This window comes from Gymnoscopelus braueri (assembly GCF_963280865.1).
Source record: "Gymnoscopelus braueri genome assembly, chromosome: 5".
Taxonomy (NCBI): Eukaryota; Metazoa; Chordata; class Actinopteri; order Myctophiformes; family Myctophidae; genus Gymnoscopelus; species Gymnoscopelus braueri.
Window position 1 is genome coordinate 46,572,230 of NC_137606.1, and position 18,698 is coordinate 46,590,927.

Here is an 18,698-nt window from a genome sequence, read left to right on the forward strand (position 1 = left end):
CTCTCCGGGGGAACCAATCAGAACACAGCGTTTTTGATGACCTTCTCTGGGGAGGTTACCTCAGACGAGGGTCCGTTAACTCAGCGAACAAATATGTGGATTGCATGTTACAGTGCTGAAGAAAAAAAAAACAACGGAACGGACTCATATTCACACAAACGGCACACGGTTTAGTTAAACCTCCTGCTATTGTGTTCCAACGGGACGTATTCATTCATGGCTTGATAGCTGAAGGTTTTTCCTTTTGTGTGGTTGTTTTGTAAAAACGGTGGTGTGTCACACGTACGCCGTATCGTATCTCAACCACGCTCAACGGAATCCACTCCACACTTTGTGCACTGTTCACCCACCCTCGGCTTTTTGAAGCTCAGTAACAATGAGTTGCAAAGAAACCTGACACAGACCACACCACACGGTCAACTGTCAAGAATAGAACATTCAGTAAAAACAAGGGTACACGTTTTTTTTTTTTAAACTCTCTTAACCCTTTAAGGCCTAATTTTTTTTCTGAAAAACGTACTATATCAGCAGTTCTCAAACTTTTTCATGTCAAGGACCTCCAAAATGATATATATTTTTGGCCACGGACCCCCCATCTGAAAATATTTTGTTCCAGGGACCCCCCCCCCCCACCAGAAGCAAAGATTTGAGTTAAAAATGTTCGCTTTAAAAATGTATACTGTATATCCAAAGATTTGCACAAATGTTCACAATTAAAAAAATATATAGTAGATCTACAAGCTCACCGCGCTATGAGCTTGTATATCTGCTACTTTTGAATAGCTAAAGTATAAAATAATGCTAAAAGTGGTTACACAGATGCGTTCCCAGTTTTGAATGGGTTAAGCAAGTGAATCCCTGTTCTGGGGTGACGGAACATTCCGCAGAAATATCCGACATACAAGAGCTTGTATAGATGGGCTGAATGTCTTTTGGCGAAGACATTTGGTTTTACATCAGTGGTTCCCAACCTTGTCTGGATCGGGGGCCCCACTTGAAAGTCTGGAAAGTGGGCCGCATGCATCGTCAGGGCATGTTTAGTTTAATGGTCAGTCAATCGATTGTGTTAAGGCTTGGGTCAATGGAACTAACATAGTATACTTTAAAGCCTCACTACTATGTAACTCTTTTAATGAATAAAATAAAATTGTTAATACAATATAACTTATACAGTTGGGGTGGTTGTATTTTGTCTCCCGGCTCTTCTATTGAGACATTCAGATCGTGTCAAAGGTCATGTCTCACCTAGACACAGGATCTGACACGAATTCTGACCTGATGGGTCAAGATTCAATTTATCCCCTGAGCAAGCAGGCAGGCTCTATTAGCTCAATGAGTAAAACATTTCGGCACTTGCGCCGGAAACCGGGTTCAAATCCGGGGCAGAAGAGGAAAGTTACGTTGTGTAGCTTTAACTCTCTGGGTTGTGTTTTCTTTTGTGTTCCTTTGCAGACTTTGGCTTCGGGAACTTCTTCCAGCCTGGAGAGCCCCTGGCCACATGGTGCGGCAGCCCCCCCTACGCAGCCCCCGAGGTCTTCGAGGGGCAGCAGTACGAGGGTCCGCAGCTGGACATCTGGGTAAGATGAGGGGATTTGACAACTATTTGCATGGCTTAACCCATTCAATGACAGAACACATCTCTGTCATTTTAGATTTCTTTGGCTATTCAAAGATAGCAGATATACAAGCTCACAGTGCGTTATGAGCTTGTAGATCTGCTATTTATTTATTTTAATCGTGAAAATGTGTGCAAATCTTTGAATATACATTTTTAACTCAAATCTTTGCTTCTTGGGATCCCTGGAACAAAATATTTGGGGGGGGGGGTCCGTGTGGACAAACACATATAATTTTGGGTGGTCCTTGACATGAAAAAAGTTTGAGAACCACTGATATTATAGCAATTAAAAAAAACTGTTAGGATTTAGAAGACATTTGTAGAATCCCCAGAAGCAAAGATATGAGTTACAAATGTTCGCTTTGAAAAACATAATTAAATATTCAAAGATTTGCACAAATGTTCACAATTTTTCAAAACAAATTGCAGATCTACAAGCTCATAGCACGGCACAGATGCGTTCCTGGATTGAATGGGTTAAAGTCTCGATCTGTGATTTCTTCAACTGGTTGGCTGTATGTAGAACATAATAACGTAGGTTTAGAATGATAATACCTAAACGGCATCGTTTCACAACATGATGTCTTCATAGTTTAGGAAACGAGGCTCTCTTCACGCCGGTTCACAAATCACAGATTGGGACTTGGCCTAACAAAAAAATTGAGATTTTATTTTGCTTTACTTTATTTGCCCGGTAGAATCCTGAGTGTTAATTTAATTCTCTTTATTAAGTTGAGGCTGAGGATTTGTGTGGCTTGCAAAGGGTCATTGGAAGTAATAGTTGTGGGATGTTTTTGATCAAACTGCCGTTGTACTTGTAGGTGATGTGTATTGATTCTTTGAATGTCAACGCCATTGTTTTGTTTTCCATGCACAGTACATTCCTATAAAATGTATGCGTTTTTGATTTGTTTTTACGGAGCTAATCTTGCAAACCTCTGGACCGGTCAGTGCCACATTTCATGTGCACACTGCCAGTGGGCTAACTTAGCGCCTCCAACCAGAAAAGATTGTGTGATGTCAATGAGGGGGGCTTGGATCGGGCTGAAACCTTGCCCAAAAGTGGAGTCATACGTACAATTTACAACCCGTGTCCAACTGTCCATGCACCAAGATGTTTTTTTTCCTGAGCACAGTGCATGTAGTGTTTAGTAGATGTAACAAAGTCGTAGATGTAACAAAGTCCAACAACATTGTAAACTCAACCGCCTTTGTTCCCATCAAAGGTGCCGAAGGCGCGTGGAATATGATTTCCCAACAACAGTTTATAACCTGCTGTATATCATAGTTGTGTGTGCATGTACGTGCGTGTGTGTGTGTGTGTGTGTGTGTGTGTGTGCATTTTTATTGTGTGACACTGAGAGAGTGTGAATTGAATGCTAATCCACCACTTACATCTGCCTCAGTAGTTGATAGATCTGTGACGTAATGATTGTTCACAGCCCTCGCCCTGACCCTGTTGAGCGCGTGTGTGTGTGCATGCGTGTTCACTTACGTGTGTGTGTGTGTGTGTGATTACGTTTGTGTGGGTGTGTACTTAACGTACATGTGTGTGTGTGTGTGTGTGTGTCTGTCCCACAGAGCATGGGGGTGGTTCTGTACGTGCTGGTGTGTGGTGCATTGCCCTTCGACGGTCCCACTCTACCTGTGCTCCGACAGAGGGTTCTGGAAGGAAGGTTCCGCATCCCCTACTTCATGACCGAAGGTGAGACGCCAACCAACCAACCACCGCACAACCCCCCCCCCCCCCACTCCCCCGCCCCCGGTCACTGAATGCGCAAAAACACACAGGAATCCTATCCTAGGGAGAGTCCCCACCCCGTTTCTCTCTCTCTCTCTCTCTCCCTCTCTCCCTCTCTCTCTCTGTCTCTCTCTCTCTCTCTCGCTTCTCTCCCCTTTTCAAATACGTGTGACTAGGCCTGTCTCAATTCTTACTTAATCACATTATTTCAGATACTCACATATTATTTTAAGACAATTTCAAAAGAAAATTGAAATAGTAGATCTACAAGTGACGCGTTTTGAACTTGTAGATCGGCTATTTCCACTATTCATGTGTTTTCTTTTTTTAAGTATAAAGTAAAAGTTATTAAATTGTGTAAATTATTTTTCATATCTGCCCTGTACACCTTTTGTTTACGTAGGCTAAAAGCCTTTTTATTCATAATCATTTTCCAATGTTCAACGACAGCAACGCAATTAAATCGTTAATGGCAATTATTTGAGCGACAATAAATTGTTAAGTATAATCGTGACAGCCCTAGGGAGTCCCCACCCCTCTCTCTCTCTCTCTCTCTCTCGCTCTCGCTCTCGCTCTCTCTCGCTCTCGCTCTCTCGCTTCTCTTCCCTTTTCAAATATGTGTGAGGCCGTCCTTCAGAATGTAAGATCAGACGGTATGGAAGGACGAGTCTGGGCTCGTTGCTGTCGGTCATCAGAAACCTTGTATCTCCATGTTTGAAGTTTTGTATGTTTATCTTTTTCCCACGAACTAATGCCCTACTTTGTCATTCAACCGTTTCACACAAAAGTGGCAGAAAATAGCCGTTCTACAATGCGACCCGTCATGAGTGAAGTTATTAAGTGAAGGAGTCCAAAGTGTTTATGTGTGTCTGTGGGGGACATACAGTATGTATGTTTCCACCCGACAGAGACAACATTCATCATGGGAGTGTTCATCACATACCTGTCTGTACTTTCTTACATCTGTTCCGTGGTTTACCTTTAACACAGTATGGGCCCAACGCTGAGTCCTAGACCATCCATTACTGATTTCTTTACCCATATTTTGTAAAAAAAATCTATGAGAACTAAGAAAGTACTCCTCGGAGCACAGCTCTCCGCCAGGTCAGGTAGGTTATTGTCCATATTCCATCCATATTCTGGGGGGAATATTAGCCTACAAGCCTACAGGCTTGTAGACTTGTAGATCGGCTATTTTTGGCAACAAAAAAAAAATTGGTCTGGACGGGAAAAAAGTGGTCCAAGTATTTACTTGTAACTGAAGTCAGTTTCAGTAAGACTACTAGAGGGTTTAAGTGGTTAACAACCCCTGTATGGTGTAATAATCTCCAATAATAATGCAGAACAGCCCTGAGAGCAGAGAATGTAGCACAGTGGAGCAGGTCAGCACTCCGTCCAATGTCCACCCTGCCCCACACTGCTGTAGGGGCGAAGGAGTTCACAGTAACTACTACCGCAGCGCTCACCATTTGAACGCAGAACAATAGGAGTCGGCCTCTACGTTGTTTTCTGGCTCCCTGCAGTCTTTGAGTGCATGACCGTGTGTGTGTGTGTGTGTGTGTGTGTGGGGGGGGGGTGTACTTGTATTACTATACTTGTGAGAGGCAAAAATGTCAATGCCAATTTTCATGTTTGGGCTTATAAGGGATTAGGCATTTAGAGGTTAGGTTTAGGATTGGAGTTTTTTTGTTGTTGCCTGATTTATACTTAGTTGGACACTGCCACGCCAGTGTCTTGCACCGAAAATAGGTGATCTACAAGCTCACAACCCGTTGTGCTGCTGCATCGGTTTGTGAGCTTGTACATCACCTATTTTTGGCTTTTGGTTTTAGGGTTAAAAATGGCAAAAATACAATGTGTGTGTGGGTGCGTGCGGGCTCGTGTATGCAGATGTGTGCAAAATGCAGTGTGAGTCAGTCAGGTTAGCTAACCGTTCCGCTAACAACAGCAGCAGCCCCGCTGTTAGCGGCGCTGCTAGCCGGCTAGTTAGCTTGGCAACAGATTAACTCCAGACAGAGCCGCGGCTGTTTATGTAACCTGGGGAAGAGCCAGGCCAAGTGCTTCCAGCTCCTCCTCACTGTTTCTCTGAGGGAGACTCACTACCTCCTCTCTGCCTGTCTGTCTGTCTGTCTGTCTGTCTGTCTGTCTGTCTGTCTGTCTGTCTGTCTGTCTGTCTGTCTGTCTGTCTGTCTGTCAGTGAGTCTCCCCCTCTGCCCGTCTGTCTACACTACAGTCAGTAACACTTGCTCCACAGGATGTTATAGTGCGGGACCTTGAAACGATTAAGATGTTATGGGAATGTGCGTGTGTGGGGGGGAGGGGGTTAATGTCAGTCCTGTGGCCTACGGCACACAGACGCTCACCACACACACACACACACACACACACACACACACACACATACGGTCCAGCCCCTGTACTGTTCTCTGTGTGAGGAGAACACAGTGTGCCGACGGTCTACACACACACTACAGTACATCTCTCCTCTCCGTCTTGTTCCTCTGGCCGGCTGGCCAGCCGTGCGGTACGGCCTAGTACGGCACGGCACGGCCAACTCACACTGTCTAGACCACTGGTTCCCAAACACTGGGTCGGGACCCATTCGTGGGTGAAGCACTCATTTGTGCGGGTCACGAGTAAATACTCCTTTATTTTTGGTTTCCTACATTTAGTTTTTAATGCTTATTTTTTCAAAAGATTTCCCCAAATATTGTTTTTCCTAAGTTAAAAACTAATTCAAACTTTTTTTCAAAAGAATTCCATTTAAAAAGAGAGAAAAATAATCCATGAATTAGAGGGGGAAAAATACTTTTATAAATTAGTGAAAATAGCAGATCTACAAGCTCACCCCTGCTCAGATCTACAGGGTCTCAACCCTGTCTAGACCACTGGTTCTTAAACATTTTCATTTCAAGGACCCCCAAAATGATACATATTTGGCCGCGGACCCCCATCTGAAAAATATATTGTGCCAGGGACCTCCAGAAGCAAAGATTTTAGTTATAAATGTTCGCTTCAAAATATATACATTCAAAGAGTTGTTTCCCATGCTCTATAGGTAGGTTTGTGGTAGGTAGATGGTGTTACAGGACGATACGTCTCAGGTTCATGCTGCCCCCAGAACAAACAAATAACTTAATCCCCAGCGAGTCTGTGCCGTACTTTATCCCTTGCTCCATCTCTCCCTGTGTGCTGTGCTGTGTTGTTCAACAGTGACTCAGACGTTATGACGTTATTAGGACCTCAGTCTGTTTTTCTTTGCCTCTCTATCGCTGTGTCAAATCTCCCATGTCCCCCTGTAATTCTCACTGACTTTGGATTAGAACGGTGCAGATAACATAATAACGTAAACCTGGGTGTCAGTTCGACCCTGAGCTCACTGACTGACTGCACTCGTACATTATTAACCCATTAAGACCTTATACAAAATGTCTTCTAAATCCTATTGCTGAAAAACGTATAATGCTATGCTATAGCAGTGGTGCTCAAACTTTTTCATGTCAAGGACCCCCAAAAATTTTATGTATTTGGCTGCCGACGTCCGTCTCAAAATATTTTGTGCCAGGGACCCCCTAGATTAGAATCAAAGATTTGAGTAAAACATTTTCGCTTAAAAAAATGTATATCTTTTGTCAAATTTGCCCGATTTTTCAAAAAAGCAGACCTATAAGCTCATAGCATGGCACAAAGTGACGCTCGAAGTGATGCGCTATGAGCTTGTATATCTGCTATTTTTGAATAGCCAACCAATGTGATGTGAACTTGTAGATCAGCTATTTTCTGGTATCAGGGAGGGATAAATCAAGCATAGCCCCAACCCATGTGGCTGGTAAAGTGAAGCCATGCTGTAAATAGAAAAAGTGCTCCTCGGAGCAGGTCTCCAGGTAGTAGAAGTGAATCTTAGCCAATCAGGATCAAATCGGACAGATCCGTCTTGATCACATGACTATAGAGTAGAATAATGTGTACCAATTTGCGTGATGTTTGGACAACATCTGTAGGAGTAATATAAAAAAATGTGTTTAGCAAAAATCTGCCTGCTGGTGGTGCTATAATAGGCCAATGTGAAAAGGGTGGCATTTCTTCCTCGGAATGTGCGTGCAAAGTTTGACGGCAATCGGACGCTGCGTTCATACCAAATGTGTACCAATTTGCGTGATGTTTGGACAAAATCTGTATATATAAAAATTTGTTTTGCAAAAATGGCCTCCTGGTGGCGCTATAAAAGGCTGATGGGAAAAATGCAGGGTAGAGGTTTTTCCTTGGCCCCTAGGAAGTGCGCATACAAAGTTTCCTGCCGATCGGTCCAGTTATAGGTCAAAACTTGAATCAGCCTGTTTTAGTGCCACCATGAGGCCGATTTAAACGCTGGTTTCATGATTTGAGGCATTTTGTTTCAAATGGGCCCCTCCTGCTAACGTTGGAAGCCAATCTTAGCCAATCAGGATGGAATATGAAAAATCTTACAGATCCGTCTTGATCGCATGACTGTAGAGATATTGTGTACCGATTTGCGTGATGTTTGGACACAATCTGTAGGAATAAATGCCAAAAATGTGTTTTGGGAAAATCGGCCGATGTGAAAGAATTGGGCCACATCCAGGGAATGTGTGTGCGTAGTTTCACGCCGATCGGTCCAACGGTGCCGGAGATTAGCTGTTCACAGATGGACAGACGAACGCACACACACACACACACACACACACACACACACACACACACACACACACACACACACACACACACACAGGGGGCAGGGGGCGAAACGCCTTTGGCCTGGCAGAGACAATAATGGATTTGAATTAGTCAAACTAGTAATATAATACACATTCAGAAGCGTCTTCCATAAAATCTGCGATTTCTTCAACTGGTCAGCTGTAGTATGCAGAACAGCAGGAACATTTCAGCAGGAACTTTCTTTAATCCCTTCGTGTCCCTAACTGTAACTCTATGTTTCACTGGTGGGGGGGGGGGGGGGGGGCACACGACTCGGTGTAACTCCACACCAGCGACAGATTGAATGTGTTAAGTTGGATGTTTGAGCGGTTGAGTCATTGTGGTGTAATGGTATGTTCTCTGGCCCCGGACAGACAGACAGACAGTCAGTCAGTCAGTCAGTCAATCAGACTGCCAGCCAGGCAGGCAGTCTGGGCCAGCTGCATAGCCCAGCTCTCCCTGGTGGCTTGGAGCTTCCAGAAATGTGTGTGTAGCCTCAACCCTGTTGCTATAAACAAGGCGGTCGACTCAACGACGCAACGGTTACTGGTGTTTGCTTCATCTGAGCTACAGTTAGTTAGAGACTTGGCTGACGAAGGCCACGGGTCAAGGCTGGCCCAGATTGCATTTTGAAATGTAAGTTTGACCCCAGTGGGGGTGTCATATTATTGTACCTGAGGGAGATGTCCTGCTATACTGTAGATGCCGTGGCTTGGGCGGGTAGGATTCGTAGGAATACATGCAGGGCCATAACAGTGTTTCGAAAAAATAAAGTCTTGGGACACCTGATCACCTGATTTGATGAAAAGCAAATCTGAGAGATCTGATGGTTTATGCGACTTTAAACCTGGCGTCCCCATTTTGGCATCCCCATTTTGGCATCCCCATTTTGGGCAGGTTATAGTCAAAAGTCTGCCCAGAATTTGCCAAAAAAAATCCAAATATTCACGGCAGCATGTGGTGAAGTTGTAGATCTGCTATTTCCGCTATTTATTTCGAGTATATAGTTAAATATCTCTATATTCTTTCTGTCTCTCCAGTTCTTTAGCAAATAGAAAATACATTTTCAGGTCAGGATACCAAATGTATTCAATCAGGAGCGAGAACTCATACAGGATACAAGATAAACAAGTGATGAAACTAAAACATAAGCAGACAATTTTGGAACTGGAACACTATAAAATTGAAGCTGATTACTGGGTTCTCTCTCTTGACTGGCTGAAATTGGGGTCCCACCTGAAAATGTATTTTCTGTTTATCAAAGAGATAAACAGGAGAGACAGGGGGACCCCTGTTACTGAACAAACACTCTATAGCAATGATTGCTATCAGAATATAAAGCTTACCATTTTTTTTTACAAAATATGTTTGTGTTAACCGAACAATAGGAGATATTGCATGTTTTCCATTACAGTGGAAATAATACTGTAAGCGTAAAACGATGGTAAAAAAATGTCCAACAGGATATCTTATTAATAATAATCCACAAAGACACAAGCGTAACCGGAAATTAACTATCAGGGCTAGAGTCAAATGTGCCAAAAATCACCCAGCCTGCGTCCAAGACCTTTAAGACTTTAACCGGAGCAGTGGGGTGCGAGGGTGAGAACGCAGCCTGGTAGGAAGGAATGCCGTGGAGACGGTACACAGACAGGCCAATGTGGCACAGCCGGAGCACCGTAATCCTGTTAAGAACCCAGCTGTGTGTCTGACGTCAAACGCAGCTCCTCTCTAACTAGAGGTGAGGCGCTCTCATTAGGAGGGGGAAGAGAGAGCACAGGGGAGGTTCATCTGGGCTGACACATTCATTAAGGGACCATGCCGGCATCTAAAGCACGTCATTGTCTAGTCACAGCTTCCGCATTATAGTGAGTAGCCTCGGGAAGCCATGGTTTCATGGAGTCATGTGGCCCCATAGGTCAGGACAGGAGCCCATCTCCTGTTTGCTTGGTGTGAGGCAGCGTGATGTGATGCTACTACTTATGTCACAGGGACCCCCTGGACCCCCTGGTCCAACTCTCGATGCTGAGTGTCATTGGGTAAAAACAAGAAATGACACCGTCATATTATACCAGCTTGTAGCGAGCTAAAACCCTTGAAAAGTGCTGTCATGACTCTTGCATCTTACATACCAAAATATATACTGTATATTAAACTCAAGAGTTAAATTAAGGTGCCTTTCACATCTATAGCTCACTAGTGGATGTATTCATGCACTCTTACAGGCACAAACAATCCAACATCTAACTGTAAACCTAGGTAAAAAAAAACATAACTACTACTAAACGACTTCTAGGCTTCTAACAAAAACTGTAGTTTTAAATAACACATTCAACTCCTTTGAATACTGTTTCAGAGACATCGAATTTCATTCTTATTAATCTATACATTGTTATGTTATATAATCCTGACCTGAGCACCGATTATTGCGGCCGCAGAGTTTCTAATGATCTAATCATTCAACTAGGCCAGGGGTCTTCAACCTTTCCAGACCAGGGACCCCCAAACTGATGGGGAGATGGAGCAGGAACCCCCTGCCTCGTAGGGTGGGGGGGCTACAACATATATTGTATAATTTTATATAAAATTGTGTTTCATATAAACATACTGTGTTATTGTGCATTCAATACTAAGCTATTAAAATAGACAGATTAATATATTTATGCTTTTATTTTAAACATACCTTATAAACAATCTGTCAATCGCACAATAATCATGTACAGTATAGGCTACAAGCTATTCAAAATGGACAGTATCATGATTTATTTTAAACATAAATGTAAACAATATTTAAAACATATTGAAAGACAAATGGGCATTTTTGAAAAAATAAAATAAAACCTATTTTTTTTAATTGTCTAATCAAGAAACAATTTTGCGGACCCCCTGCAGTACCTCCGGACCCCCTGTTGAAGACCTCTGAACTAGGCTATTGTATCAGACAGACCACTGACAACGTTGTCAGATGGGGGAGGGATACAGCATTTAATAGACTGTGTGTGTGTGTGTGTGTGTGTGTGTGTGTGTGTGTGTGTGTGTGTGTGTGTGTGTGTGTGTGTGTGTGTGTGTGTGTGTGTGTGTGTGTGTGTGTGTGTGTGTGTGTGTGTGTGTGTGTGTGTGTGTGTGTGTGTGTGTGTGTGTGTGTGTGTGTGTGTCTGCTATCATCCTGATGTTGTTACACTTTGATACTGATTAACATGTTTAAACGGCTCATATAATCATAAAGTTTAACATCTAACTCACATTTTATTCTTATCAGCAGACACTACATCTTACATCTACGTCAGTGGTTCTCAAAGTGTGGTACAGGGACCCCCAGGGGTCCTTCAGGAGGTATCAGGGTTCCCCAGGAAAGTGTCATGTTTCATCAATCAAATAAAAACATGTTTAGATTATTGAACCAACTGATGCACATTTCCGTCTTTATGTAGCGCCGGCAGTTGTGATGCCTGAGAGGACATTCGGGTGAACGTGTTGCACTGACTGATTCAGTCACTCAAGTCAGTGATGACGCTCTTACGCCCGTTCAGAGTATGGGAAGGCATTGCTTTCTCCACATTGGCTTAAAGGACAGCCAATGAGAAGAAAGTGATGAAAAAGTCAATACTAGCGCAGCAACAAGCTGGTAAAATGTTTTTAATCATCTATGGCATGACTCGGCCACATCATGGCCGCTGAGCTGGTTCCACAATAAATGGTACTTGGCTTGACAGTGCTTTTGCTGTTTACTGCAGCTTTCACTGCTGAACACTGCATTGTGATTTTGTTTACAAACTGCACACATAGTAGCTCATATCCATAGCTAAAGATTGGACAGGGAGGCCAATCCATCATTAAAATGCCCTTAAATAGCTCTATATTATAAACTATATAGATTGTTTGTTCTGTAAAAGAGATCCCTTTCTCGTCAGCACTTTAGTAAACTAAACATAAATGCATTCTTGGCCCGGGATCCACATTTTAACAAATCAGGAGAGCAAATCCGATACAGGATAAACAAGTGAAATTGGAAATGATTACACAAAGAAATTAAGCAGACACAATTGGAAAAAAAACACTATAAAATTGCTACTGAACAAACACTCTAATAGCAATGATAACTATCAGAATATTATGTATCGTCTCTGTCGATTGGAAACCTCATACTGTATGTTCAGAACTGTTACTTTTCAGGATTCAAATTCAAAAGTAGCAGATCTACAAGCTCAAAATGCGTTGCTTCATGCCGTGTTTCAAGCTTGTGGATCTGCTACTTTTTATTGTTTAGTGTGACGCTGTAGTATGATCAACTAGGGCGTTAATTAAAAAAAAAAAACACAAAAAGGTAAAATATGGAGATAAGAAATATCACACCCTACCTTTAAGCTCAGCTCACCCCCTTCTGTTTCATGAGTGTTCTGATCTAAATTAAGGAAGAGGGTACGTCAAATCTTGTCTTAACCCAGTAGTTTCTCTCTGCCTTTACCTTACCCCCCCTCTCCAGACTGTGAACACCTGATCCGCAAGATGTTGGTTCTGGACCCGTCCAAGCGTCTGTCCGTGGCCCAGATCAAGGAACACAAGTGGATGGTAATGGAGGTGCCGGTGCAGAGGCACCTGATGTACCAGCAGGTCCTGCCCGCCGAGGGTGGGCCGGTGCTGGGAGAGTACAGCGAGCAGGTCCTCCGTCTGATGCACAGCCTGGGCATCGACCAGCACAAGACTGTAGAGGTGAGTTATCTTATGCCTGATTTCTGATCCGTTGTATGCAAAGACTGTAAAACAAGAAATGATGACTGCACAGCCATATTATACCGGGTTGCTTTTTTTGCATACATTTGTTGTTAGCACTTAGCACTAATTAGCATGCTCAGTAGCAACCAAACAGGGCTCAACTACTGCTATCTTTGTCAACCAAAACGGTCGCGGAGGTTAGACTGTTGCCCACTGCCCACTTAAATGAGCTTCTGAGCTTACACACCTTGAGCAAATGAATTAACGAGCGACATTAAGCAGCGCAAATGAATTAACGAGCGACATTAAGCAGCACTGGCGGCCGGGCGTAAGGTTATGATCCCATAGATTGGGAGGACGGCCCGTCTCCCCATTGGCTTAAAGGACAGCCAATGATGAAAAGGTCACCTAAAAGTGTTCGAAAGTGTTGAGTAGTTGATCAGTCTTTTCAGAGACCAGGTCTTCAACCTGGTAAAAATATGGACGGAGGGACCGATGACGTCACCCCTTGGTTTTGAATTCAAATCCGCCATCTTGGAACTTCCGGTCCCGAAAAGCAACCGGAAACCGACGCGTTGTAGAGCTTGTAGATTGTCTATTTTCGTCACGCGTCACCATTGTACAACTCGGCATAAAATAAATCAGGCTACATACACTTAAGAGTTTGACACAAGAGCTTTGATTCAGTATACACAGGGAGATGGTTTCGTATGCCGCAGATTTGCTTTATAACTATGTAATTAAGTTATACTTAATAGTCCACTGCTATATGAACGACATACTGTAGATCATCATTAGTGTACCAATGCAAAGCCAAATTTTGTGTCTGTGTCTAAAGTTACCAGTGGTGTAAAGTAACTAAGTACATTTACTCAAGTACTCTACTTCAATACAATTGTGAGGTACTTTTACTTTACTGGAGTATTTCTAATTGTCTATACTTTTACTTCTACTCCACTGCAGCTCAGAGGCAAATATTGTATTGTACTTGATATAAATGATTACATTATAAAACATACATTAACCACTTTAGCCCCATTTCATACCTAGGCTTTTTGAAAATAGCCGATCTACAAGCATACAACTTGTAGATCATGAGCTTTTACTTGTAACGGAGTACTTCTACATTGATACTTTTACTTAAGTAAAACATTTGAGTACTTTTTCCACCACTGAAAGTTACTCGCTGTTGCACCGAAGTTTTTGTGTGTAAGTAAGGGGGTCGTTGATACTGTAAATCAGCAGCGCATTTTTTGTGTGAACGAGGGCCACGATTCGGCTGTCCGCTATCCGCCTGCTTGGTAACCACTGTATAGCCCACTGCTATAATCCTGTTTTGTGCTTTTTTTTATTTGGCGGAGGCGCGGCCAAAATAGACGTCATCCAAAATCACGCAAAACCCATTTTATGTATGTTTTGCCATGCTTTGTCTGTTCCACTTTGATATGAAACAGCCTCAAGCTGGAGAAAAAAAACATTGTCGCTGTCAGGCAGAAACCTCTTATCTCTATGCTAACTTTTTGTGTTTTTTTGTGAATGAACCAACGCAACGCCCTACTTGATCATACTACAGCGTCACACGAAAGCATCAAAAGTAGCAGATCCACAAGCGTTTCAAACTTGTGTATCTGCTACTTTTACTATTTTTTTATTTGAATCCTGAAAAGTGACAGTTTTGGTATTATGAGGTTTCCACCCGACAGACGATAATACTAAATGTTTCTATGAAATTCTAAGCCACATGTGGCAGTGGTTAAATGATTGTATCCAACAAAACTGTCAAGCGAGAATGTTGAAGATTTACATTTTGTATAAAACCCGCTCTTTTTAAAATGTTTTGGAAACATATGTTCTTGTTCTTTCTGTCTCATGAGTTCATCGGTTTCAACCATTCTTTTTTTGTAGTTGCATATTTGCTTAGCAATTTAGACCTATTGTTGAAGAATCAGTCAGGCTATCTACGCCTAGCGCGTGTGCGTGTGTGTTCTTTTTTTATGAACAGATCAGATACACTCGACGGGGAATAGAAACCTACAATGAACCCATAATAACAATAATTATTGTCTAAGCCTGCAGAAATTATTTTCACAGCAATTGTTATTATTTGTTATCTGCTGTAGCCTGGGCCTGCATGAGCTGTGTGTGTGTACAGTATGTGCATGTGTGTGTGTGTGTAATGGAATATAAATGACTACAGTGTAAGTGCATCTGAAACAAAAGTGCTGCAACATCATTTTGTCGATAGCAAAGCTGTTATTTGCAAAGTTGTTTGGGGGGCTGAAATGTCGGTGTATTATTGTGGAAATGAATTATTGTACAATTGAAATGCCTTAAGGAATGGAAAAAAGCGTCTGATATCGGCTTCTAGTAGAGCAAAGCTTGGAGTGTTGACAAAGAATCAAAATGAAATAAACGCACTCCACGTTCGTCCGCTTATCCGGAGTCGGATCGCCACGGTAGCAGTTTCCTGCAGAGAATCCCAGACTTCCACCCTTTCCCTGGCCACGTTAGCCAGCTCTGACGGGGGGATCCTGAGGCGTTTGTAGGCCAGCGTGGAGATAGAATAATCCCCCCCCACCTGGTCCTCGGTCTGCCCTGTGGTCTCCTCCCAGCTGGACGAGGAACACCTCCCCGGGGAGGCGACCAGGAGGCATCCTTACTATAGATGCCCCAACTACTTACTGGCTCCTTCCTATGTGAAGGAGAAACAGAACCTCCTCTACTGGCTCCTTCCTATGTGAAGGAGAAACAGAACCTTCCTATGTGAAGGAGAAACAGAACCTCCTCTACTGGCTCCTTCCTATGTGAAGGAGAAACAGAACCTTCCTATGTGAAGGAGAAACAGAACCTCCTCTACTGGCTCCTTCCTATGTGAAGGAGAAACAGAACCTTCCTATGTGAAGGAGAAACAGAACCTCCTCTACTGGCTCCTTCCTATGTGAAGGAGAAACAGAACCTCCTCTACTGGCTCCTTCCTCTGTGAAGGAGAAACAGAACCACCTTTACTGGCTCCTTCCTATGTGAAGGAGAAACAGAACCACCTCTACTGGCTCCTTCCTATGTGAAGGAGAAACAGAACCTCCTCTACTGGGCCGCTAATATTCACTTAGCTTAGCTTGACTTAGCTTAGTAGATTCTATAGGGCACATACAACCCAACATCAGCATCCCCGTAGGCAATGTTTTACCTTCTACTTTTAGTTGCAGCATTAGTTTTTTTGATTGAATACTTTATTAAGATTTAGCAAAAAGTAGGCCTACAGATGTACAGTCAATAGCCTAATGCTAAAAGGATAACACAAAAAGCCCTGAGGGCTTGTTTCCATTGTGGTCCTGTGTATTCAATTCATCAAGACAAATCAAGATATACAATACTGTACAATAACTCATCAATACTAGGACCAATAATAAAGTACTTTTTCAGAAAAACAGTGGGGGGGGGGGGGGGGGTCATTTCTTTTGGCATGCTAGAATCCACATTTTGGTGGCATAATAGTAGAATGAATTCATCCCCACGTGTGTGCTCAATCTGGGGGGGTTAGTTGCCTAGTAACCTTGCTTTTCATGCCTGACCCTCTCTCCATCCCTCCTGCAGTCTCTCCAGAACAAGAGTTACAACCACTTTGCTGCTATCTACTACCTGCTGGTGGAGAGGCTGAAGGCCCATCGCTGCAGCTTCCCCGTGGAGCAGAGGCTGGACCCCCGCCAGCGGAGGCCCAGCACCATCGCTGAGCAGACCGTCGCTAAGGTACAGCACACATGTACACAAGTACATAAGTAACTTGGTTTAGTTTAGTTTATTTCGAACATCTTCAACGGTATCCATAACCTCACACACAGCAACGTAATGAAACTGTGACATAGTTTAAGGCAGGGTTCTTCAACAGGGGGTACGGGACCCGTAGGGGGTCCTCAGAGTTACTACAGGGGGGCCGCCCGAATCTTTGTGTGATATGTTTTTTTTTTTTTTGCTTTTACATTAACCATCTGAACCCTAGCATCCCTTTTCTGAGGAGAACTTTGGCCAAAAATAGCAGATCTACAAGCTCACAACGCCTCGCGCTGCGAGGCGTTGTGAGCTTGTAGATCTGCTATTTTTGGCAAAGAAGTGTGGTGTAGAGGGAAAAAAGAGCAGACGGAGTAAAAAATACAAGTTTAATCTGAAACACAATTTATACAACATAGAGGGGGGGGGGGGGGTCCCTGCTTCATCTCTCTCTCAGCTAGGGGGGTCCTTGACCTGAAAAACGTTGAAGACCCCTGGTTTAACCCATTGAGACCTGAAGCCGATTCTACATGTCTCCTAAATCTCAACAGTATTCTGAAAAACCTATGTTTCTATATCAGTGGTGCTCAATCATTTTCATGTCAAGGACCCCCAAAATGATATGTATTTGGCCACGGACCCCCATCAAAATATTTTGTTCCAGGGACCCCCAGAAGCAAAGAATAGAGTTAAAAATGTTCGCTTTAAAAATATTTATATTCAAATATTTTCACACATTTTCACGATTTTTCAAAAATAGCAGATCTACAAGTTCATAGCGCGGCACTCGGTGCCGCGCTATGAGCTTGTATATCTGCTATTTTTGAATAGCCAAAGTGTACAATTATGCTTTTTAGCTCAAATAAAAAAATGACAGTTCCAGGTATTAATGGGTTAAGGTGATCGGAGGAATCAGGAAAAGAAGGAAAAGGAATAGGCTTTTGGAACAGACAAAGCATAGCATAGCTTTTGAAACATATCAAGCTGATATATTACACTTTTACCTAAGCGCTAGGTATACTCTTAGTTGCTTGTTTTAGAAGAGAATGCTCAAGACTTCTGGTGATTTAGTAGTTTTCTTGTCTACCTATGTTGAATGCACTTACTGTAAGTCGCTTTGGATAAAAGCGTCTGCTAAATGACTGACAGACAAAACATACATAAAATGGGTTTTTGCGTGATTTTGGATGACGTCTATTTTGTCCGCACCTCCGCCAAATAAAGAGACATAAAAAAATAAAGCACATAGGCACAATTGAAGGAGACAACAGCTTTTGTACAAATAAAGTGAATTTATTAACAGAAGGAAGAGTGATGTTTACAGAAAATGAATTAAATGGAATGTAACAAACTTTAAAATACGTTTCATTTTGTTCGGTAAATAGAAGTCGCAATGAACATAAATCAACGGTAAACAAGCCAAACAAACCAAAAAGTTTCAGATTTAAGTACATACTGTAACATTTTTTTTTCTTTTTTTCTAAGTAACGTAAAGTTGTGAAAAGAGGACATTCTGCATAATGAGTACTTTTGGTACTTTGTTTTAAGTATATTTTACTGCCAATACTTTTGAACTTTTTGCACAAGTAAAAACTTTGAATGCAGCACTTTTACTTATAACAAGAGTATTTCAACATCTGTGGTATTGCTGCTTTTACTTAAGTAAAAAAATAAGGTACTTCTTCCTCCACGGCCCTCTGAGGGCGAAGGTGTTTGAGGGAGCGTTAAATGTTTGATGATCAAAGTGCCGTCATTCACACCTGCACTCTCAAACAAACTGGAGCGGTTTCATCACCTCCTTTCTGTTCTGCCTCACCTTTGATCATAACACATCTCTGACACTTCCATTATTCATTCATTATCTGACCCTATTTTTCTTTTCTCCTCACTCACTCTCTCTTTCGTTCTCACTCACTCACTCACTGACTGACTGACTCACTCACTCACTCACTCACTCTCTCTGTCTCTCTCTCTGTCTCCCTCTGTCTCCCTCTGTCTCTCTCTCTCTCTCTCTCTCTCTCTCTCTCTCTCTCTCTCTCTCTCTCTCTCTCTCTCTCTCTCTCTCTCTCTCTCTCTCTCTCTCTCTCTCTCTCTCTCTCTCTCTCTCTCTCTCTCTCTTCTCCTCTCTCTCTCTCTCTCTCTCTC

At 42.7% G+C, this 18,698-nt stretch overlaps 1 protein-coding gene across 2 annotated transcripts in view; it reads left to right on the plus strand.

Annotated features, from left to right (window-relative positions):
* The window catches only part of sik2b (salt-inducible kinase 2b), a 122,261-nt gene that overhangs the window by 71,537 nt on the left and 32,026 nt on the right, over positions 1–18,698 (plus strand). For both annotated transcript variants that reach the window (XM_080428448.1, XM_080428449.1), the window contains 4 exons: positions 1,453–1,577; positions 3,200–3,323; positions 12,559–12,785; positions 16,383–16,535. In XM_080428448.1, coding sequence (XP_080284574.1) covers positions 1,453–1,577; positions 3,200–3,323; positions 12,559–12,785; positions 16,383–16,535 — 629 coding nt within the window. The remainder of the gene's footprint in view (positions 1–1,452; positions 1,578–3,199; positions 3,324–12,558; positions 12,786–16,382; positions 16,536–18,698) is intronic.